Source organism: Drosophila sechellia, chromosome 3R (genome assembly GCF_004382195.2).
Source record: "Drosophila sechellia strain sech25 chromosome 3R, ASM438219v1, whole genome shotgun sequence".
In the NCBI taxonomy this organism is placed as follows: Eukaryota; Metazoa; Arthropoda; class Insecta; order Diptera; family Drosophilidae; genus Drosophila; species Drosophila sechellia.
The window spans coordinates 17,485,997-17,509,338 of NC_045952.1; the positions used below are offsets into that span (position 1 = coordinate 17,485,997).

Here is a 23,342-nt window from a genome sequence, read left to right on the forward strand (position 1 = left end):
CAATTTACACACTTAGCAGGGTAACTATAATGCTTAACCACGATGTCACCCATCCGTTTAGTTAATGTTTATTCCCGCAAGTTGCACTATATGCTCCGAAGAGTTTCGGGCTAAAAGATGTGGAGCTGGTGGGGATTGGAGTCGGAGGGGTCGAAACCGCCGTGTGTAAAATTCATGACGTGCAGAAGAAGGCAACGCTGAATATTATGCATTAGTGGCCACATAAAGCCAGGGCTTTCGCCCACTTTTCGCCCCGTTGGCCTCCAATGCCGGCGCACAATGGCTGCCCCTCGGTTCCAATGTATATATTCTTTATGATTTTGGCGGGGCGAAGTGAGCTGGTGGGGCAGATTGGTAATTTTTACTACCCACACAGACTGTGCTGGTTTATAACTTCATTTCGCTCCCCGTTGCTCCGCTTCTTGTTTTTTGGGGCTGGCGTGTCGCGCTCATTTGCAATTGTGGACCTCCTCCTAGGCTGCAATAAAATTTACTGCTCCTTTGTCGATTTCGCACACTCTTAAGCCCAAACCGGCTGGCATTCCCCATACCACCCCATACTACCAATGCCCCAAAACCCCGAAACACCAAGTATTTCCATTCCGGGCCGCTCCTTCCTCATCGCCTGCCGCTTTTGACTTACTTCTGCTGATTGCACTTGTTTAAGTGGCAACTTTTTCAGCACTTTATGCGCCCGCTACCTTCTCCCGGCTGGCTTTTTGTTTTGGCCACAGACTTGCAATTTCTGTAATGGACATTGCATGTTGAATGCCAAAAACCTGACCGCACTAGACCCAGAATCGAAAAGAGCCACGAATGGAAACGGAGATGGTGCCGGACCGAGCATAATGTCAGCATTTGCCTACAATTTATTTCCGCCCGCTGTTTAAGATTTCAGTAGCATTTTCAAATTCACACCATTACCGAGTCGTTCCAACATAATTGGGATGTTCGGCGGTTGCGGGAAAACGTGTCCGTTTAAAGGATAATGGCTATCGAGTCCACAAGGAGAAACTAAATTCGTGTGTGGACTTCAGCTAATAAATTCGTACAAATAAAATTTAGTTTCTGGTATATGATACACCGATTGAATCTGTTAAAAACATAGGTTTATTTAACTCAAAGACCCAAGAAATGCCATTTATTTGCCTATATATTTCCTCTATTTGTAGTCGAAATTTATTTTGAGTGCAACCATTTTCGCTACAACTCAGATCAATTTGTTCGTTTCAACTGTCAACGAGCCTGACCACACACACTCACTTTCTCCCACTCGTTTTGTACAAGTTTCAAGTACTCCGATTGCTTTTCCGACCCCTGCCTCCCCGCTCATTTGCCAACATCAGCTGACTTCCTTTTTGCTTGTCAACAACTTGGTTGTCCACTCACCCCCTGCCAACTATCCACCCACCTCGTATGTATTCACATTTGTACATTGGCAACATTTTCCTTGCCCCCATTTAATTGCCACATACAACATTTTGAGTGCCCAATTTTGCCGGTTCCTCCTTTCCTTGCCAACCCCCTTTCGCGGGTTGACCTCTCCTCCACACAAACACACACACAGTGCTGGCCAGAAAACTACTGACCAGTTAACAGTTGCCGGGCAGTTTCAAGTACAGTTTGCCTGCTTGGTGATTTATTTTATGTCAACGTTGACATGTCAAACCATTCAAAGTGGTTTCGCTTCCGCCCAGACCCAGAAAACAAAGGGGAGTACGCAGCGATAAAGCACGCGATTGTCGTTCGCTGGTGACATACTTATGTCGGGCACTGTGACGACTTTCGAAGCGAAAAGTGCACGGCGTTCTTAAGTTGCGACACTCGGACTTTCCTCAGTCCGCTGGCAGCCTCGAGTTTCCTCAACCAATCTGTATTTTGCCTCTCATTAACAACAATTGACTTAAGGGTTTTGTGTGCGATTCTCAGATTGTACACAATGAGAAAAAGATGAAGATTTCACATAAATTTGCTCAATAACTGTGAGCTTTCTTGCATCAGATACATTTGATGTCATGGTGTAGATATATTTCGAAAAGAATCAACTAGAATTTTCTTATAAATATGGATATCATTGTAGTGCCCAGATTTCCTTCCTGTATAGCCATTGTCAACGTAACAGCCACTGGGAATCATCGATAACAAAGGCTGTTGACTTCTGCGGACCTCCTTCTTCGTTTCTTCGCCCACTTCCACTTGCACTTGAGAAATTTTTAATCCTTTTGTTAAGCCGACACATTTGCGAAATTAACTTGGCTCCCAGGGATCCAGGGCTGGCCTACTGGCCTTTGAATTGGCTCCAGTTTCACTGACATTTGTGTTCGCCTTCCTTACAATTGAACCATACTTCATTTATGGTTTGTTGTTTATGCTCGTGCCTTTGTTTGCATGCCAACAAAGCTTAGTTACTCACCCCGAACTAATTTTTGATTGTACTCGAGTCGGATACTTTTATTTTTTTACAGCCACTTGTAAAGTTGAATTATTGATTGCATTTTACAGGGGCGGCAATTAATATTTTATTTCACTGGAATTCCCACACACTTAGTTTCTAAGGATATTGATCATCCTTGCGAGAACTTACCTCCGTAAACAACGCAGGTGACTTCCAGGCTGCCACCTTCCTCGTAAGGACCTGCTCTCGAATCGATTCGCAGGCGGCGCTCATTGAAGATAATTGGCTGCGTTGGCGGCACTGAAAAATATTTAATGTTATTTAATTATGCATTAAGTAAATCTGTTTAACTTTTAAAGAACTCGCCAAATCCCGGATCGCTTTCAATGATTTTAAACAGCCGCAAATCAGAAACAATTTGGCACTGTCAAAAGCAATGCAAAGGAAAATTTATACAACGCTTTTACTCATATAGCTCGAATAATAAATTGTAAGTTTTGCGGCTAACCGAAAATCATTTCAGCTAATTTATGTGCAACTCGTTTGGCTCCGTGTGTGTATATGTGTGTGTGTTCGGCACGAAACAAATATTAATTGCTTTTATAATCGTTTCTGGCTGGCCATATTTATTTATTTATGTGAATGTTGATTTTATATGCACGTAGACAGTATGCAGTGTATATATTTATTAATGGCTCTTTTTATTTAAACTCTTTGAAGTGGAAAATTTTTAATTGAGATTTGTTTTGGACAAACCAAAAAATATCTGATTTTTATTTGGGTACATTGTCTTTGTGTACAAATTAAAAGCTATTTTCCTCAAAAATATTAAACATTTAGTCGTTCGATCTTATTTTGCAAATAGGTAAATTTCGAAAAATATTTCCAAAGAATCTTGTTTAAATTAGATTTTTGGTTGTTCTACTCTAATGCTGCCTTTACAATGGTTTCATATTAATTAAAAGTATTTGGCCATTATCAATTATAAGTGGGAGTGCGAGGCACGCGAAATAGATTGGTTTCCTGACATATTTCGCTTCTGGGGATACGCACCGACAACCTCCAAATTGACGTTGCTGTTGCGGGTCTGCGAAAGCTTGAAGTCCACGCGACACCGAAAGTTGCCCGCATCCTTTTCCTGAAATGAAATTCCAATTATAGAGCGCTGCGCTGTTGACACTCGCGATGCGCGGTGCTGTGGGGGAAACGGAGAGAGGAAAGTGAATGGGTTACCTTAACCGGATTTATAATCAATTCCGCCGGCTCCTTGTGCGTTCGAAATACGGCCCGATCTTCAAGGACCTCCTCGTCACGCCAATGGGATGGGGTGCCAGCGTGGGCGCCACGTGTGTCGTAGCTGTCAAAGGAATTGCGATTGGTAAAGCGATATAGATACAGGATAAGGAATGACGGGGCTAGTGGTGCCCAGATTGACCCACCTGTAAATGGGTAAATTATTCTTGTACCAAACAACCAGAAGCACTTTGTCATCGGCCTGGCTGGAGCCCACATCGCATTTGATTTGTGCCGAGCTGTTCACTAGGACGCGCAGGATTTCGCCATCTGAAAGAAGGATGTGGATTGGCATGAGAAAGAAGTCGCTGCAAGTTGGCAAGTTATATTTCTAAGTTCTTTGCTCTTGGCTGAGAATGGAAGTCAATTTAGCTGGCAAATTGATTTTCAAGTGGCTGCCGCAACAATTTGTCACAAAGTGTTCAACAATTGCATTATTGCACACACATACACATTCCCCCAGATGGAGCAAAGAATCCTTGTGGAGTTACTAAAATTTTGATTAAGTTGTTTGTGCCAGAAAAACTAGCGAAATATTTCATATTTCCTGGCAACCGTTCAACGAGTTTTACTCTGATAAATGTGGCTACTTTTTGGTCTGGCCAAAGGCTTCCCCTTTTTCCCGTTATCTAATTAGCCAAAAGCTGGCCAGTGGAGCCTGCATTCACACCATTTGGCTAAGCTTTAAAATATCGATCGATCTGCGGCTGTTTTTGCGGCCGCAAAAATGAAAACCAAAAATAGCCGAAAATCGCCAAACGAAATCACAACATTCATAGAGAGTTGGTGATAAAGGGAAAGGGCAATGGAGATGGCAATGGCGATTCTGATGGTGATGGCGATGAAAACCCAGATATAGAGGGGGAAAATGCAGCGACAAGCGACCACATAATGCTGCAAAACAAAACAGGGGAAAAAACACCGTTCTGCAAACCCTGAAAAAGCCTGTGGACAAAGGAGGCGGGGTAAGTAAGCGGCAGACTGGACGGCCAAGGGATGAAGGGATGATGGTCCAGGGGATAGTGGCAAAGCGGAGCTTAGGGGTGATTACCCGGCCACATGCGGATTACAAAATGGCCGCCATTTTCGTGTTGTGCTGCCCAGTGTTTGCCATTTTCCCGCTCTGCGCCAGCGTGTGTGTTTATGCGGTAAAAATGCATTGGCAAATGCGTCTGACTTGTAAAAAGAGCCGGGGGAAAAAAGCAAACACATAGACAGAAAATGAAAAAAGCAGTTCATTGATCGAAGATTGAATTCCCTAGTGTGCTGGAATCCGCTTTAATTCACTATAAATACAAGCTGTATAACTACTTTTGGTTTGTTCACAAAAAAGTTGCTGGAAATATCATAAATCATGATTCAAATATGCACAGCAAGTTATCAAGGTTTTATAGTCTTAAAAAACAGACTCCCATGATAACAGACAGAGAACTGAACTATATAATTGCTAGATTTTATTTATAGAAGGGTAAATTTGGAACTGACACGTGAAGCTACATTTTCTGGAGACGGAATCATCGTATTAGTAAAATCCACTGGGCCGTTCACTACTGGCATATTCGAGTCCTGTCTCTGACTTTTGTTGGCAGCATATTTCTGGATATCCTTATTCGGTATTCGGGCGGATTGGAGCGATAAGTGCCTTGGATGGCAAACGACATCGAACTTCACTTGCTGCGACAGAGGGTAAACGGTAACCGCCTTTGGCAGAGCTTTTGTTTCTAATTTTGCACTTGTGTGCGCAATGTGGCCGCAAAAGGCCTACGCAATGGGGGCATTCGCTCCCTCCTCCCACTCCGCCCAACCCCACTTTCTCCGTCCACTTTCCCCGCCCACTTCCAGCCGCAAACGAGGAGCCATGTCCGTGGCCTGGGGCCTCTGGCTTCACTTCACTTTGTCCACACAGAGCACACCCGTAGCGGACCACATGATAAATAATCGATAAATTATGTGGACACATGTTTAATCTAGCATGAAATGGAATCATTTCCCTTCAATTTGTTGTTAGCCAAGCCAGCAAAACAACAAAGCAAGCGCCAGCAATACGATAGAAAACCAACAAAAACAATGGAAAAAAACAGCAAAACGGAAATCAGCAGCGAACAGATGTGTTTCGGGTGCGTAGAGGGAAGGACCTATTTAAATATAAATAATGATCAAATTATAAACGCCGGCGAGTGGTCGCTGTCTGCTGACTAAACACATTCGTCGTTGCTGCGAGGGAATTGTTTTCTATACACTAAATTATTGCGCATACGCCATGTTAACGCACTTGGCCAACTTGGCACAGTGTCAACTTGTCTGGACTCCAGACAACACAGTCGCATCTCTCCGACGCTGAATGATTCATTCATCATTTGCTTAATTGCATGCCAAACGTTACAATTACCAAAACGACAGCTGAAAATGTCCACTGATGAAACAATGTCCTGGCCATTGCTACTATTTGTATAACTATTACCATCACTAACGCTGTCTGCCGTCTGGCGTCTAGAGTTCCTTAATTAATATTTTATTTCATTAGCAGATTGGCCAGGAAGTGACATGTGTCGTCACAGAAAGCTGACAGAGTTTAAACCACATTTGATAAGGTGGTCGGCGGGCCAAAAGCAGACAATTAGCTGGACAGCCAAACATTTTGAAATAGATAGGGCCAAGTAATTGGCCAACTGGCCGTTGAAAGGACTGAGAAAGCTCATTAAGCTGGGTTAATGCCTATTTTCCACACTTCGAGGAAAATGGGTACCCTTATATAAGTTAATTTTAAAGAATATGTTGAGTCTCTTTTAGAAACGATGGTACTTATCATATGAATACCCACACAACCATGGATAATTAGACAGTTTCATGTGGGACTCTTGCCAATTTATATGTCTTCATTACGTAGGGAAAACTACGACCGAGTTGTCCTAATTCCATTCGCATAGGCGAATCACAAAAGCACAAACAACGACACTGACAATGACTCTCTGGATATCCTTCATGGCGATGCCTATAACAATGCCGCCACTTGTTGTGAGGCTGCTGCCGTTGTTTGCCCCCTCTTTGGTTTAATGTAATTGAACTTTTTCTAATTGACACTTGTCACTGGCAAAGACATTTAAAAAGCAACAGCGAAAAAGAAATAAACTTAATTTTGACGCATTTACACATACATTTATTTCAATTTCCGAGCGCAACAAAGGGAGCGAAGCGAAGTAGTCGCAGTGGCAAACAAAACAATGCCAGCTCAACTACCACTCAGACACTCGCATCAGGATAACTACACCCACACAAACAAGCAAGCTGTCGTGAGGGGTGGGGAGGGGGACTAAGGGCGAGTTGTATCTGTGTTTTTGTGGCACAATGAAAAGCTCCTCGACAATGGCACACAAAATGTAACTCGGGCTGGCGAATTTATTGCACTGGTGTGAGCTTGAGCGTGAATGGGAATGGGAAGTCATAGGAGTGGTTGCAGTAACCGCAAAGAAAAAGCTGCAGGAGCTGTGGCTGCGTCAGGTGGAGAGCAGCAGGCTTCAGATCCTGGCGGAGAGCACAAAGGACACAACAAAATACAAATACCACGTGACAATGTTTTCCCCCTCCGATGACGAGCGGTGGTTCGGTGCCTGAAGAGCACACAATTCAGTGGTGCGGCACAGTTGGATGTATCCGTGTATCCGTGTTGCAGCCAGCAGACAGCAGCCAACAGCAACTTTGTGTCGCATTCTCAGAAAGAAAACCGCATGGGAATGCATCAAGTTGCGAGGAGCTGGCAGCTGAAAGCAGACGGCGAATGCCGCAATTCTGGATAACTGGGCGTATGCGTGATGTGCGGTTGTGCGGCGGAGGGAAACAAAAAAAATTTAAAAGGTGAAAATTACCGATTATAGTTTGTCTTGAAGCATCATTGGGGATGTGCGTATGATATATATTCATATGGTTGCGTATAGTTAATCTTGTCTCTTTGATGAAGCTTGGCAAAAATATATTTTACCCACTGCCCTGTAATTCCTTATCCTCATCATTTCTCTCTTCTCTTTTTCCTTTTTGTATTCAAATTTCCTATTCTTTCCTCTATCCATTTCCCTGCTCGTCGTTTTGTATATTTTTCGTTTTCTTTTCATATAAGTTTTCATGTTTTCAAATTGGTAAATATTAGTTAAAATAAAAGATAGAAATTTATAAGATACACGCTTAAACAAATGTCTTTTTCAAAAAAACTATACCTTAAAGTAGCATCCTGCACACCCCTTTAAATACGAATATCATGACTTTACTAAAACATGGCCTGAGAATGGGCGCACATGCCGTATGCGCGTTATGCAGTGCACTTCGTTAAATCCAATAACAAGACAGACAGCGCCCACAACAACAACAACAACATGGAGAGCAGCTAAAATAACATACAATCAACAGAGACAGTTAGACAGGCAACCCTCAAAAAAGAGTCCTGCCTGGCTTTTTTGTAGTGCAGGGAGCTGCCGAAGCGGAAGGACGAGGAGCCCCAGAAGGAGACAGCTGCCATCCAACAGTAATTGACAGAAGTCGTTCACAGGAACATATAGATACACATACATCATATATTGCTGGAGAACTCCGGCCTGCAAGTGCAATGATAATGTCATACCGATTTCACTACATCTCCAACCCAGACAAGTGGCCTGCGGTTACGCGGTTTAATACAAGCCAAAGGGTTGCTTCCAAATCAGATGGAATGGGTAAATTCAACATAAATGTATAAATCATCCGGAGCAATGTGGGAATCAAGAATGCAAAGCCTGCCTGACACATGAGTGAAATATAAACCCAAGCCAAAAATAAAACATAAAAACCCAGCGTTATGGATCGCTACAGACACGTGCTGGCTGTAGTGCCTGGGAAATATTTTTCTTTCATGGCTCACGGACATCGTTAGTCCAAATTGTTGTGGAGCAACGGAAACGGAGGTAGCAGAATGCTGAGCTAATGCCGGGCCCTCAAATCAAAGGCAGCCAGAAATCAAGTTGAAGTTCAAAAGCATTCGTTAACCAGTTAGCACAATCAGCACAGACTCAAGAAATAGAGGTATTGGGTTTTACAGCACAAAGGCAATTGTTAGTATATAAGTTAGGTAGATGCAGTTGACTGGAGACGTTCCTAGCAATTAATCGCATTTCACGTATGTAACGAAGTTTTAGTGGAGCATATATCAAAATAATTTAATTTTTTTGCCAGTTTTGGCCACGTGTTTCGGAACGAACTCTGAACTCCACCCACTCTATCTTGAAAGTGCACTTGGTCTCCTAATCACATCTGCTGGTCGATAAATCACAATCGGTATTTGGCCAACGATCGCGACACGTTCGCGCTGCCACAAAGTTTATTAAACGCTTCGCGACTTTGGCAATAACTTCGACTTCTGCGCTCTGGCTGGGGATTGCAATAAATTTGCTTTAATGTGCAATTTATGGGACACCATTTAATTAGTTTCAGTTGTTCGGCGGGGAAATTGATGTTGACAGAGATTATTGGTCCGGGCACGTAATGCAGCTAAAGGCCCCCGGCGCTCCGATCCGTTTGCCTTTTGCTAATGGGCCAAAGTTGACTGGCGGAAAATGGCGGCGGAGCAGGGGGCATCTTGGCGAGCTGCCTCCAGTTTATTTGTACGTGTCACCGAAGGACTTGCGCCCCGGCTATGAGACTATAACTTCCGCTTGGCGCCCATTGACCTCGTCAACATTTATCTAACGGTTAAATGCCAGACACACCACACCACACTATAACACACACTTTCCCATTTCGCCCCACACAATCACACATCGTGTCTGTGCGCACTGAAGCTTTTGTCTAAAAGTTTTTCCCTGCCAATTTATTTGTGTTTTGTTAGTTGGCAAGAGGGACTTGTGTTAGTTATGATTATGGCCGTGTTTATGGCACTGGTTGAAAAGCCTTTATCAAGATTAATTGCTGGAAAATTGTTATGCCCCAACGACACTTTTAGCCTAATGTCTTTTCATCTCGGCCCGAAGTTGCTGTTGCTGCTGTTGTGCTACTTAAATATTTACCAGCATGTTGAATACTTGAATGCCTAAATAGTTGGGCCAAATCGATCGATATGCTCACACGCTCGCTGGGTTTGAAGCTGTCTCCAGAGGGTTGACGGTGGAGTTTTCCGCAGTTTCTTTGGAAAACGTTTCGATTCCTTTGGCGGAACTCTTTGAACCCACCGCTGGCAAGTGGGTAGGAAAAAAAAAACCTATTACAACATGGAAATAATAATTGCGCTATTAAAAGTTGCATATTAAATGCGACACGACAACAACATCAGCTTGCAACGTGCAACCAGCAACGTGCCACACTCAGGTCCAAAACAAGTGGCGGGAATGTGTAACGCTGACGCCCAACAATATTTTGAACCCCTTACATGGAACAGAACACTTTGGGCGTACTCCAAAGTAAACAAGCCGAACGAATGCCCTTTTAAAATATAAATACCATGTATACAAAAATCTCATAAAAACAGTAATATTTTAAATAATTTTATTTCAGAGTCATTAGAAACGCTGAAGTAACTACTTTGAATAAGTTTTGAAATCTAAACGTAATCAATCTTATAATCAAAGGACTTTCTTGAAGGGAGTCAGTGTGTTGGCCAGCGGCAAAACCTTGGCACATAAATTATTCATTGATTAGCAACAAATGCCATTAAACATGCACCCAAAGTGCTCCTTTGGATTGTAAGCCTTGGTAATAGTTTTGGCCCATGTGTGTGCGTGTGTGTGTTCGTGCGTGTGTGTGTGCGGAGACACTTTAAACTGTCATTTGTTTGCCGATTGTGTTTGCCTGGCGTTCTGGCCGCCTGCATATCTGGTTATTGCCCAATTGTCTGGCTCCAATTGCGATTCGGTTCGCTGATGGTTCGCCTAAAAGCAAGTCATAAATTTTTGCTGCTGCCATCAAAAGAGCGCTAAACGGCTTACATGGCCACGCCTACGCCGGCAAGCACGCCACCCACAAAGCACCACCCACCACCCACCGCCCACCGCTCGGTCCCAAAACAGTTAGTGCCAGCGGAGACCATGAAAATTCCCTCTTTTTTTTATTCACGTAGGCGAATCTCGAATATATCCGCACTCCCAAATATATATATGAACCTATGTATATATAGAGAAATTTTAATTTAAATGTTTTTGGCAGCCTTTTGGCCGCTCACCGCACCCGCACACACATACGCGGCTTTTATGCGCTGATTTTGTGGGCGAAGGGGCTGGGAAAATGGGCGACTGAGTGGGCGAGCGCTGAGCTTGATGAAAATCTGAAAATGCCCGGCAAAGCGAACATTTTTCAATGGGATTTTCTTGTTTTTTTTTTTAAACATTTTTTTTTTATTTTTTTTGCAGCAACCAAGCCAGATCATTTTTGTGCGCTTCATTTTTGTTTGCCCTGGTAAAAATTTTTCTGTAGGTGACCCTGAACTGGGCGGTGGGTTGCGGCTGCGGTTTTGTTTTCCCAGCGCTTCTTGTTGTTTTTCCTGCACGTTGTTGGCCGGGCATAGAAAAGGGCTCACATACGAGTTATGCAGCTGCTCTCGGTGCGGCTTTTAATTTGCTTAATTTTGCGCTTAGCCACAGCAGCTGGCAGAGGCTACTTTTGAAAGCGAAAGGATATAGCCGAATGACAGGGGCGTGGCAGTCGGCGATGGAGGCTGAAAATCCACGCTGAGCCATTCTCAGCCTGCGGCTAATGTGGCAACAGATGTTGGGGAATTCAGTTTTTTTTTCGTTTTGCGTGAATGCGAGATGTGGGCCATGGGTTTTGATTAATTATTGTCGGAGGTGCTGGTAAATTGCTAATACAGACCATGGAAGGGTAAAACATGTTAGTCCTGATTTGGATACGCAGCAAATGTTTTAAGGGAATTAAATATAATTTTTAAGTAAGGAAAATTTCTTTAAGTCTTGCAAGTTATTGAATATCTTTGTTCAGTGCATACATTGTGTATATCAAAGTCAGTTATAAAACCTAATGTATATACAGATATATATCTCGATTTCAGACTCAGCTGGCTCCATTTTTCCATTAGAGCTTAGTGCAGGAAAAGTTGCCCTTCTGCAGAAATAGCCATAACCATAGCCATATTTTGATATAATCGCCAACACACACTCGCACGCATATATAAAACCGATCCGAACGAGATTAGTGAGCTGCCGGGGCACGCCTCGAAATTGATTTCATGAATATTTCAAAAGGTTTCACGCACATGCCAGTAAAAATGGGTCGGAGGGAAGTGCCGATGGGAATGTTTTGGGGCTAGGGTAGATGGTGATCCGGTGTCTGTGTATCAATTAACCTGCCCTTCTAACACTTTGTTGTGGTTGCCAAAGAAAAATGGCAAACAAACAAAAAAAAATGAGCCAGCTTCAAAAGCAGTAAGCATATTTTTCAACTCCCAGTTGGTTTTCGACCTAAAATGAATTTCAGTCAGGCCGCCGTTTTAATTGACCACCAATTTTGGCAGTGGTCGAAAGTTTTTACTGCAAATTCCTTTTTGTATGGAAATTTAACTTGAAATTCGTTTAGTTATTGACTTTATCACGTTTTGTGGCCAGACAAAAGGACCACGCAGAGGTGTGGCGGGCCAAACCAAGTGTAGCTGACCTTGCAAAGCCTCTTCAGACAGCCATAGCCACTCGCATTCGCATGTCGAAAGTTGTCGGCGCAGCAAAGTCAAGACTCTATGCAGGAAAAGGTGGAGCCGGGGAAAAAAAGGACAAGTTCATCGCACCAAAAGGACCAAAAGTCCAGACAGCTCCAAGGCATATCCGTATCCATGTTTAGTATACATGTGTGTGTCTCCGTGCGTTTGGGTCCTGTGTTTGACTTTGGGCTTGCAGCCAAAACTGTTATCAGCCATTTTAATAATGGCCAGCTTAAAGTGTAGGACAAGAAAAATGTTTGCCAACAAAGGAACGACGGAACGGCAAGGAAACGAACGAACGAATGAAAGGGCCTCAAGAAATTGTGAGAAAATCATTAAAAATTCCCAGAGCAGAGACATTGAGTTGGGCCAGAGGCCAATATACCTGGGCCTAGACTCTCATCGCATGCTGAGTATTTAGCCGAGGTCAAATTGATATGTCTGCCAGGACGAAAATGGGACAAAAGGACAGACAGGATGGGCTAGAGACAGAGAAAGATGTATGGCTGGTAATTGTCGGAAAACGGAATGCAGACATTTAAAAAATTTGTACTTGAGAAATACTGCAATATACGTATAAACAACTAAACTAATAAAAAGAATAAATTCAATAAAAATTTTAATACCTTTTACTTTTTATATTTAAATAAATATTCGGTTATCAAATATGATTTAAAATCATTTGTTGTGAGAAGTAGCTTATTTCTTTATCTGCACGAATAATGCATACATCACAAGCAGAGAACGAGTATTAGTAGATATTCAAGTCCTGTCTGTACTTTGCGTCTTCCATTAGTGACGACGAACAAATGTCACTCGAGCGTAATTTACAAGCACTAGAAAAAGTGTCATCCAAACAAGGGGATTGTTAGTGGGGATGGGATAAAGTCCTAGTAATCGTTATGAAGTGAGTCACAGGTTCACCCCTTGTAGTTTTACTGCACATATCTGTTAAGGTTCTCAAGTAGGCCTCATTACAAATCAGAAGGAAATTAATTTGGCTGAATTATCAAACGTCATAGGGATGTGAAGCCAGCAGTTGGCAAGAGAGAAAATAAGCTTAGAAATTGAAATAATATTCACAGGTTCTTATTTATAGAAACCGTTGCTTTGCTTTAAAGATATAATTGGAATGCCAACTAAAATAGGATTTCCGTACAGCTTAAATGTCATCAACCAAAAAAAGGCTTCACAACAAACGTTTCCCAAAAAAAAAAAATAGAACAATAAATCCATGCGCAGGGAAAAAATAAACACAGAAGAAAAAATTTAATACACCAGAATAAGTGTGTTGGAAAATATATTTCATCAATTTAACAGTAAATTGTTTAGTGCATGCCCCTCCGCAACAACAACAACAACAACTGGGCTATAAACAGCTTAACGCACACAGAAACACGTATACGCACAATGGCACAATTCTCAGAAGCAAAATAAATCGATAAATCTTAAAAATCTTTTTGTTTGGACCAGGTCGAAACCGAGAGAAAGTAAACACAACAGGCGCTCAGCCAAAGGGCTTTAAAGCATCAAATATTACGCATACGCAACGTGTGCGGCGGGCAGAGCAAGAGCGAGACAGCAGGCTAGTGTGGAAAGGGTGGCGAGGGAAACGGAGAGAGATAGAGCCAGTTGAGGCCAGCTTACCCACAGAGCTTTTGCCAGATAAACGGACCATGGACTGCAGCAGCCACAAGAGTTGTACGACCGACTCCCGCCGACTACATGTGTAAATTACGAAGGAGTGGCCTGTGGCGGGGGGCTTAGAAAGGGAGAGATAGTGGCGCAGGGAGTGAGACAGCAAGTGGCTAAAAGTGTACGTAAAAATGCATGATATATGGTAAATGTTTTGTGGCATTTTTGGCTTAGTTCTGCTGCGCCAAGCGCCATGAAGCCTTGGCTATATCTCCGGCAGTATCTGTTACTCGTAGCAAGCATAATGCATACAAATTGTGGCATTTTCTGTGCCAGCTCAACTGCTCAACTGTTCAACTGCTCGCAGTGAGAGTCCGTTGTGGCATGCCATTTTCCCAGCCATTTTCCGAGGGCATTGAACATGACATTTAACGATTGCCCATTGATAAGGGCGTGGCGCTGCCCTGGAACAAAGTGCACTTCAGCGTTCGACCAGGCGGAGGTGAATCTCACTTTGAATTTCAGGGGTCAGGTGGAGGTGAAATCATTTCAAGGGGTTGCAGTTGATACGCGAAATGAAATGGAAAATGTATAATTCTAACATCAACTGACTGCTAACTAATATAGTTATCATACCATATTATCAAAATTTCATTTTATTTTATTATGATTACTCTACAACAGTCCTATATAACTATTTCTTAACAAATGTCTGGCTAAGCACACACCTATATAACTTTTTAGTTTCCTAACCATAAATTCTACACAACCATTTCCCCGAGACATAATAAAGTTCAATGTAAATGAAGGCGGCCCAAAAGGAAACCACAAGCTCAAAGTTTTTTCTTAGGAGGGCGGTGAGTTTAGTAATAGAAACCTAAACACTAAAATTGAATTATCCGCCTTGACCGAAGCACAATTTAAAAATTACTCGCTCGGAAAATTCAATCAGCCAGCGGAATAAGGAGGAAGGACACCTTTCCTCTTGCGAAAGTAAATAAATAAAATAAAAACCCGAAAACAATTTGAGAAGGCAGCCGCCAAAGAAGGACTAGTAAGGGAAGCCCGAACATCTTTAAAAGGCCAGCAGGAAAATGCCTAAGATGCTTAGTATTTTTGGTTCTTCTTTGATTTTTTTTGTGCTTGGGCCGCTGAGGCATGGAAAAAATTTACACAATTTAATGTGTTTTTTTCCGGCTGCTTACAAAGGCTTCAAGGAATTCCGGGGCTTACTCGTTGTGTGTGTTGACTCTGGCTTTAAGCTGCTCAACTGAAGCGCGAAACGACAATTTGCGCTGGTTGTTTGTTCCCCTGCTGCCACTCCTCCAATTTTTGCTTCTTTTTCTGCGCATTAGTAGCGGTGAGCAGGCCGAGGAAAATCACTTGGCCGCCTAACTAAATAAACGGCTTTCCCAGCCACCCTTTTGTGTGTTCGTTCGCGGGTGTTGATTTTCCTTAAAGCATAGACAAGCACCTGCCTAGGCTCGCATGTTTACGGTTTGTTAGTTTATTTTGCACTTACTGCTGTGCCACGCCTACGCCCTCGCACCGCCCACTCAAATCGTGAGCCTTTAATAATGACCCGGCTAAGTGCGAGCAATATAATTAAGAGCACCTCGCAGAAATCTGGCTGCTGCACAAATCGTTGGTAGGGTCGTTACATTCTTGTAATCATATACACGAATCCTTGACAAGGACAATGAGACTCGAGCAGTTAACTGCGAAGCAGTAATTATATTTCGGATTAAAAGCTTAACCGAAAGGTTCTCAGAAAAATTACAGATGCATTTGTATTTTTGTCAACATACAAATTAAAGTGGGGATCAGAGTAACTTCATAATCAAGTCTGAATCTTCTTACATTTTCTATATTACTTAAACACTTTTTTCGATACATTTTTTCTAAGTGGCCCTTTCTTGCGAGCGAACATTCCTCTATGAAAGTCACATAGAGTTCCTTTCGAGCATCCTTAATCCAGCTTATTTCCACCGCAGCTTGGGGAGAAATCGGCCTGAAGCCAAGGGTTCAGCACTCATTATTTATACCCTGACATAGGATCTCAATAAGAAAACATTTCCTGTTTTCCTTGCTTTCAGTCTAAATTTCAATTGGATTATTTATGGCAACAACCGCAGTTCTTGGGCAATAACAGGGGGGGTGATTTGGGAAAGTGTGTTAGACATTTTCACGTGTGCGACGCAAACACACAAAGTCTGGGAAATGAACACAAATTCATTACAGCAGCAACATCGAATAATGGCTTTGTCTGTAAGTAGCTTGTGATTGAATTGAGCCAGCAGTCGTTGCCCCAAACCGAAGTCCTTTACCTTTCGCTCACCTGGCAATTGTTGTCTGCGAGTGTGTGGGTAGATCAAGGTAACACGAGCTGTGTGTGTGACAAGCCGAATGAAAAATGAAATCAAAGCATTTAAAGCGCGACATGCGCTGACAATGTAAACGACACCAACGCTGCGGCTCTGCCACTGACAGCATTCCACTTGGAATCGCACCCATCCGCTCCTCTTTCCCCTTTGGATTAGCACTCGAGATCCTTTGGTTATTTATGTGTGTGTGCGCCATAAAAAACGAGCTAGATCCCCCTTACATGAGCACACACACACATACACATACGACCGCTGAAAAACTCTGAAATGTACACACACCGTGAAACCTTTTCAATTATTTCTCTGTGCAGTTCGCTTGGCTTTTGGGTTTCGGTTTGGGGGTTTTCCTTTAGATTTAGGTGTTCTTTTCCAGCAGAAGCAAACTCAACATTCTAAAAATCACATAAAATAGGGACCAATTCAGATTTCAGTGGTATTAAATTGAAGTTGTTTTCAATAATCTGATTATGAGAAATAAATATATTTTAAATCTGAACTGTAAACTGAACTGTATTATGCTTTAGTAATCTTTTAGGGTCTCATTTTACCGGCCCAATTACTTATGATTAAATTGCCGGCACCCACACAGATTGATTTGCCATTAGCAAGGGCAATTCATCATCTGTCACCCACACCACCCATCCTGCCCAGCAGCTTTCCCTCGGCAATTGTCCCACATACTGTGCACTTATCATTGTTGACATTATGGGGATCGGGATCCCGTCAATCCCGTCAATCCCGTTCCGCTCATTACATGGCAAGTATGCGTGGCCCTGTTAGCGCCTAAAAGCAATTCGTTGTAACTATTTTCTATAGAAGGCCGCACCATTAATGTCTCTTTGCGTAAACAATTTTAATTTCCCAACGACTGCGGCAAGTTTTGCATTCGCATTCTCGCTCCCATTCCCATTCGCAGTTGCAGTTGCATTCGATAAGAGGCGACAAGCCCGCAAATGGGCTGGGGCAAAAACGCCAACAACACAAACCTGGGGCACACAAACTGGTGGCAAATTATGGTAAAACATACAGGGGGCGTGGCCCGGTGGGCGGTGGCATATGAAACGAGGACTTGGCATGCAAACCAAGTCATGGCAGGTGGAAAAGGCAAAGGAGGCAGACAGGCCGGGCTGGCATGCCGTTTGTCTATCTGCACACTTTGAGATAAAATCGAGGACTCTCAGCCACAATTAGTTCCGAATAAAACACTTGAAGCCAATAATGTGTTTGAAATTGGAAAATTATCCCACAAAACATGATAATTTCTTTTTGTTTTAAGTTAACTTAGTAACTATAACTTATAGTCCATTTAATTTATTTGTAAAATTCTTTAAATATATTTCAAGAAAGCGAGATTTATTTATTTTTTTTTTTTTTTGATTATTCTAACATATTTGGACTAAACATTTAGGTTGTTTGCCACTTTTTTTTCAGTGTACTGTCTGCTCTGTCTGCATGAGTGTCTTTGGTGCAATGCAAGTGACAGTTTATGGCATGCAGGTATGGCATGCATTTTATTTGCTTTCGATTAGACCCAACTAACTGTCTCGTCAGCTGCAGTTTGTTTGCCCATTGTTTATGGCGACTAATTTCGTGTTAAGAAATTTGCAAACAACCCGTTCGAAACTTGGAATTCGCCAGCCAACCCAGGGCCCATTTGTCATGCCCGAATGGGCGTTTTTCCAAGGAGTCTAGACGAGGGTCCGCTCACCCAAACCATCCTCCATGCCGCCTGTCAGTGGCAGCTGTTCGTCTGTCTGTCAAAAGGGCGGGCCGCCCGAGCTGAACTTGAATTTTAAACACCGAACCGCAAAGAACATGTGTGTGTGCGGTGTTGTCTGTGGTCATTAAATGTCAGCGGCAGACAGGAAAAAATCAAATGCTCAACAGACCTTTGAAGCACCGCACATTACGCATTAATAAGCTGGGAGCGCTTTTTAAATGACGCCAATAACTATCATACTTGACATTACCAATGCAAGCAATCCACTTGCCTAGACAGGTTCATTAATTTTAGCTCAGGGATAGGCAACAGAAGCGATACTAAATATAAAATCGAAAGTGATTAATTTTGAATATAAGTTTGGTGTGTCTTTAATGATTTTTCACAGCTGATTTCTTTTATTGGTTGCAATATATGATGGGTTCATTTCCACCTCCTAGCCGAACTGTTAATTAGTTTTTCGCATGTGGCATAAATCATTTTATAAAAGCACCGAGCTGAAAAACGCTAAATCAACAGATTCCCGTTGCCCCACTTGATGATATTGTCACGTACGGCGTCATACGCTGCGTATGCGCAACAAATCCAGGCCAAAGCCAAATAAACATAATTTTCTCCTTTTTTCGCAACTGGCTCTGTTGCTTTTGCTGTGGCCCATCAACAATCAAGCTAAAAGCCCCGTTCAGGTGGAGTTTTCAGTATTTTCTTCCTTTTTTTTTTTTGAAGGGGGGAGGAGCATGTGAGTTTGTGTCGCATATGTAACAATGTTTGCCCGGCCAGATTAAAAATTATGCTTTGTTTGCCCAACTGTCAGCAGAAAAGCACGAGCAACAACAATACGTACTACATCGAAAAACCCCCCAAAAAACACAACAAAACGACGAGCTGAATAAAAACGTGGTGTAAAAAACTTTTCTGGCCTACACACAGTGACAGTGACAACAAACCAAACAAAAGTTGGCAAAGCCGGGTCTCGTTGTTCTTACCTTGTCCCGAAAATGTGTATCAGCTGATGCATAAGAGCTACTATACAACACCACCCACCCACCACGCATCATAATAATTTTTTTTTCGGCCACTCTGTTGTTGCTAGCAATCAGCATTTTTCTTTATTTCTGCCCGTTTTGCAAGCTGAAGTTTATTTTGTAAACATGCCACTAAAAGTTTTCCACTTTGCTCTAAAATACTCAAACCGAATGCCAACACCAGCGACAACGTGTCCCACTCACCAACCCCCCAAAAAAAAAACCTCCTCCTTTGTGTTTGCTGTTTTTAGTTAATTTAAAAAGTTTTTTTGCAGCTCCTGGCTTGCAGAGAAATTTTCTGTCGTCTCTCGTTTTTGATTTGCAGCAGTCAGAAAAATTGGTAAACGATTCGTCGAAATGTTGTTAGCTCACTACCACACACCAACACTTACACCAACACAAACACACACACACACAAGCACAGTGGGATATTTTTGTAGTGGTAGTTGGTATGTAGTTGCGGCCGAGCGGCCCCAGGATTCGAGCAATCCTGGGAAAACTGACATTTGTGCGCCTTTTCCTTCAGTATTTTTCTTTACATTTTCCTACCTCGCTTTGGCCAAGGAATTGCTTTTACAGTTTTTTCGTTGGTTTGCTTTGCTTTTGACTGCTGCTGCTCAAAATGTTTCTTTTATTTATGTGCTGTCACCGAAATTGAATTAGAAATCGCTTGTGCTGGCAGCGACACCGTCGTACCTCCAAATGGATCTGAACTCTGAAATGTGTTGCGAAAGCGGATGCTTTTAACTATTTAATCGAAATTGAAGTCAACATGTCTATAGTTTAATTTACCTCAAATAAGCAAAAACTAAGCCCCACCTGATATAAGACAAACATAAATCACTCTTATACCATAAAATATAATTAAATGGCTAGATTTCATTATTACAAGGGGGAAATGTAGAATTCCAAAATATCTATGTTCAAGCCTCAACGTGGTTTTCAAACTGAAGTGCAGATTTCATTCGAAAGCAAAGCAAGCCCTTTAATGGCTCTTTTAACCTCTTCTCTGAATTTCAATGGCCACGTTATCTGGCGAAGATGGCTCGCTTTGGTTACCAAAACATTTAGCAATTGTCTGGTCGTCTGTTTTGCCAAAGCTGAAGCCGTTAACTGCAGTCCGGAAACTGCACGTTCGGCTGCCTTTAATTAGATTTCATTCCAGCAAGGACATCGTCGTCCTGCTAGTCTGCTGATATTATTCTTGGCGGACATCGACGCCCGCTGACAACTGGCTGCTGTCCTGCGAAATGCCACTTTGCATGTATCTCCATCTTGCTAAAAAAAAGAAAAAGTGTTTCGCTTTTTTGCGTGAAAAATGATGGGAAATAATTTGCCAACGACACTGTGTCCTTCGCCGGCGAAAAGCACCCAGGCTAAAGTGGGTCGTGAACGTGCGTTTGACGTGGCCATTTGGCGCACCTTCCTGGAGATGGAAAAATATTGTGGCAATGGGCTGGGTGGCATGGGACAGGGGACGGGGGCAAGGGCATGTTTTCCCTGGGATGCTGCCCTTTTTCTCGCTGTGTGTATTTAGGTGAAATTTATTTTACTAATTATTATGTAAGCGCATCGCCGTCCAACGGCATCAAGTGTTGGATAATGAAATTAAAGCGTGTTCAAAGTGGGCCACGCCCACCAACCATCCGACCATCGTCTCTAATTTTCCATTACGTAATTTATGTGCCAGCTGTGTCTAACACGTTTTTAAACCCAGCATAACGCAAATGATCGATCATTTATACCCATAAAATAAAGTTAACCTTGCTGTCGTAACTCCTGCAAGCGCTCTGCAATATGATAATGTTCAGGTTTTAACTCAATTTCGCATGCCAGCGCCGGGTAAATTCCCCTGGCCCAAAGTGGACAGCAAAATAAATTTGTCCACACATATCCAGCATTTATACACATACACTTTATATAGTGCTATGTTATATATATATTTTTTATAGCTCTCCGGGGATAATCAGCGACCAGGAGCAGCATCGGTGGCAAAGCTAATGTAAAGTCCAACGCAGACACATAAAAATGTGAATTTATGCATTTTTTCGGGGCTGGAACAGTGAACAGTGGGCCAAAGTAGCCACCGCAGGGAGTGGGAGCAACAGCTTCCTGCCAGGTGAATGGACGGTGGATGGGGATGGTGGACATCCTGGCATCGTGGCGTCCTGGAGCATCGGAGGTGACACAGGTGACGCTTTTGTGGATTTGTGGCCAGCGCATTGGCGTTTATTACTGGATGCTGCGCAGAGAGGAAGGAAGTGCGCACATGTCGCCCAGGAAAAAAGCTACGGCAACGAAATATCCATAATGAAGTTGTAAAAATTGCAAAATTTTTATTTCCTTCTTTTCCGTATTAATTTAAACATTTCAACCTCTCGCTGGGAAAAACTTTTGTTCGTTTATGCAAACTACAAAACCGAAGGGAGAAAAAAATGTTGGCTTGACCACATTTTTAAATGTTTGGTCAGAAAAAATATGTACCGAACTTTAAACAATGGATTTAAATGTTCAATTAAGGGCAACGCGTGAATAAATTGTTAAAGGCCCAACTCAGATAGCTCCAGTAACACAGGTATACATCAGCATATTTGCATTTAAATTCAATTCAAAAATGGTTCCATCTTTTGCCTAATTAGCCAAGTAAACCTTATCTCTCGACAGACTTTTTCTTGACTTCAAGTCACAAACGACTAATTAAAAGTGTGTAACTTTTGCTGCATAATTAAATTTTATTTGTCCTCGGCGTCAGACAAAAGTTGAAAAACAAAAACACAGGCATTTTAAAGCCTGACTGAAGGCTGGGAAAAAAAATTTGAGTAAACAATGTAAATGTGAAAAATTGTCATTACAAATGAAAGGGATCCCAAATGGCAAAGAAAACAATTGTAAATAAAATATACCGGTTACATGAGGAAAAATAATAATAACTCGTTGGCTTGAATGAATAATTTTAATTTGTCCATTCGTTGATAGGGTGAAATGTACACACACTTCATCCTCGACTTCATCACTCACCTGGCTTGAAGCCATCGGCATGCTCGTGCGAATTGGCATGGGTAATGGCTCCCATGATCAGGCATATAAGGATTGGACCGGTGAAGGACATGGTTATAGCTGGCTGCTCCCGATCCGATTGGCCAATTGGTGATAACTGTTTGGTTAGTATTCTGCGCTGGGCTTCGCAATTTGCCGAGGCTCACTGCACGGGCATTAGGTATGCAAATAAATTGGGTTCTGGCTGCTCGAACATCGCTTCAAATATGTAAGCTCGTTGCTCTAATTCACTCGCTCGATGATTCCTTCCTGTTTGGCGGGTCGTTTTTATCGTTTCCACTCGGCTTTTCGCTTTTCACTTAATTAAAAACTTTTGCTCTGCACATAAATTCATTTTAATATTTACAAACATTTTTTGCCCGGCTCCTTAGCCGCTCGACTGTTTGTACAAAACGCATAACCGTTAAGATGAATTTTTAATAGAATTTGACGAGGCTTAACTTTGGTCACCTAAATATGTGTGTGTGTGTGGATAAGTGTGTTGGTAGGTGTGCGCGTGTGTTCGTGCACAGTGTGTGTGTTTGTTTGTTTATAAATATTTAAAATAAAGCGCGCACGTGCTGCTCATTTCGCGCTCTTTTTCTTGGCCGCTCGGCATTAAAAATGTAATTTCAAATCCTTTTGCCTCGCATTTTGGAGCTTCGCCGTGTCCTTTCCTCTTCGAGTGATAACTGCAATTAAACAGAAAGAGAGACAGTTGTATAGTGAGCCAGGACAGCGGTCGTTTCATGTGGTTAGTTGGGTTTTAATTAAAATGCTCGCATATTTGCCCACTAAGCCAGTTCCTTTTGGAGGATTTCCCGTCGCTGCTCTGCCATAAATAAATGCTCATTAATTCGAAGGCCATTACGTAATGCCAGAACACAAGCCGAGAACAACTTAATGCCAATCAATAATGATGGATTAGCCGGGGACACACACAGGAGAATTCCATCTATCTGCCTGGGTTACGCAAACGAATAGCTCAAGTTTGGATGGAGTTTAGATGGGAATTAATTGGGGAAGCAGAAAGCAAAAGAACACTGAAGAAGAAAATGGCCAGATATGATATAACTTTTATAACACAATATTAATAGCTTAATGAGATGTTTGCATATCAACATATATTTTAAGAACAAATTATTATACTTGTTCATAGGTGCTAAATTCTCTTCACATTTTTTTTTATTAATAC

At 42.3% G+C, this 23,342-nt stretch overlaps 1 protein-coding gene across 3 annotated transcripts in view; it reads right to left on the reverse strand.

Annotated features, from left to right (window-relative positions):
- The window catches only part of LOC6606889 (irregular chiasm C-roughest protein), a 77,701-nt gene that overhangs the window by 33,858 nt on the left and 20,501 nt on the right, over window positions 1–23,342 (reverse strand). The window contains exons 2-6 of one of the 3 annotated variants that reach the window (XM_002031647.2): window positions 22,130–22,486; window positions 3,835–3,958; window positions 3,629–3,752; window positions 3,449–3,533; window positions 2,585–2,695 (exon numbers count right to left, since the gene is read on the reverse strand). In XM_002031647.2, the coding sequence (XP_002031683.1) occupies window positions 2,585–2,695; window positions 3,449–3,533; window positions 3,629–3,752; window positions 3,835–3,958; window positions 22,130–22,220 (535 nt within the window). In that variant the 5' untranslated portion in view covers window positions 22,221–22,486. Of the gene's footprint in view, window positions 1–2,584; window positions 2,696–3,448; window positions 3,534–3,628; window positions 3,753–3,834; window positions 3,959–22,129; window positions 22,840–23,342 lie in introns of all 3 variants that reach the window. The other 2 variants (XM_032721782.1, XM_032721781.1) reach the window with 2 other exon arrangements.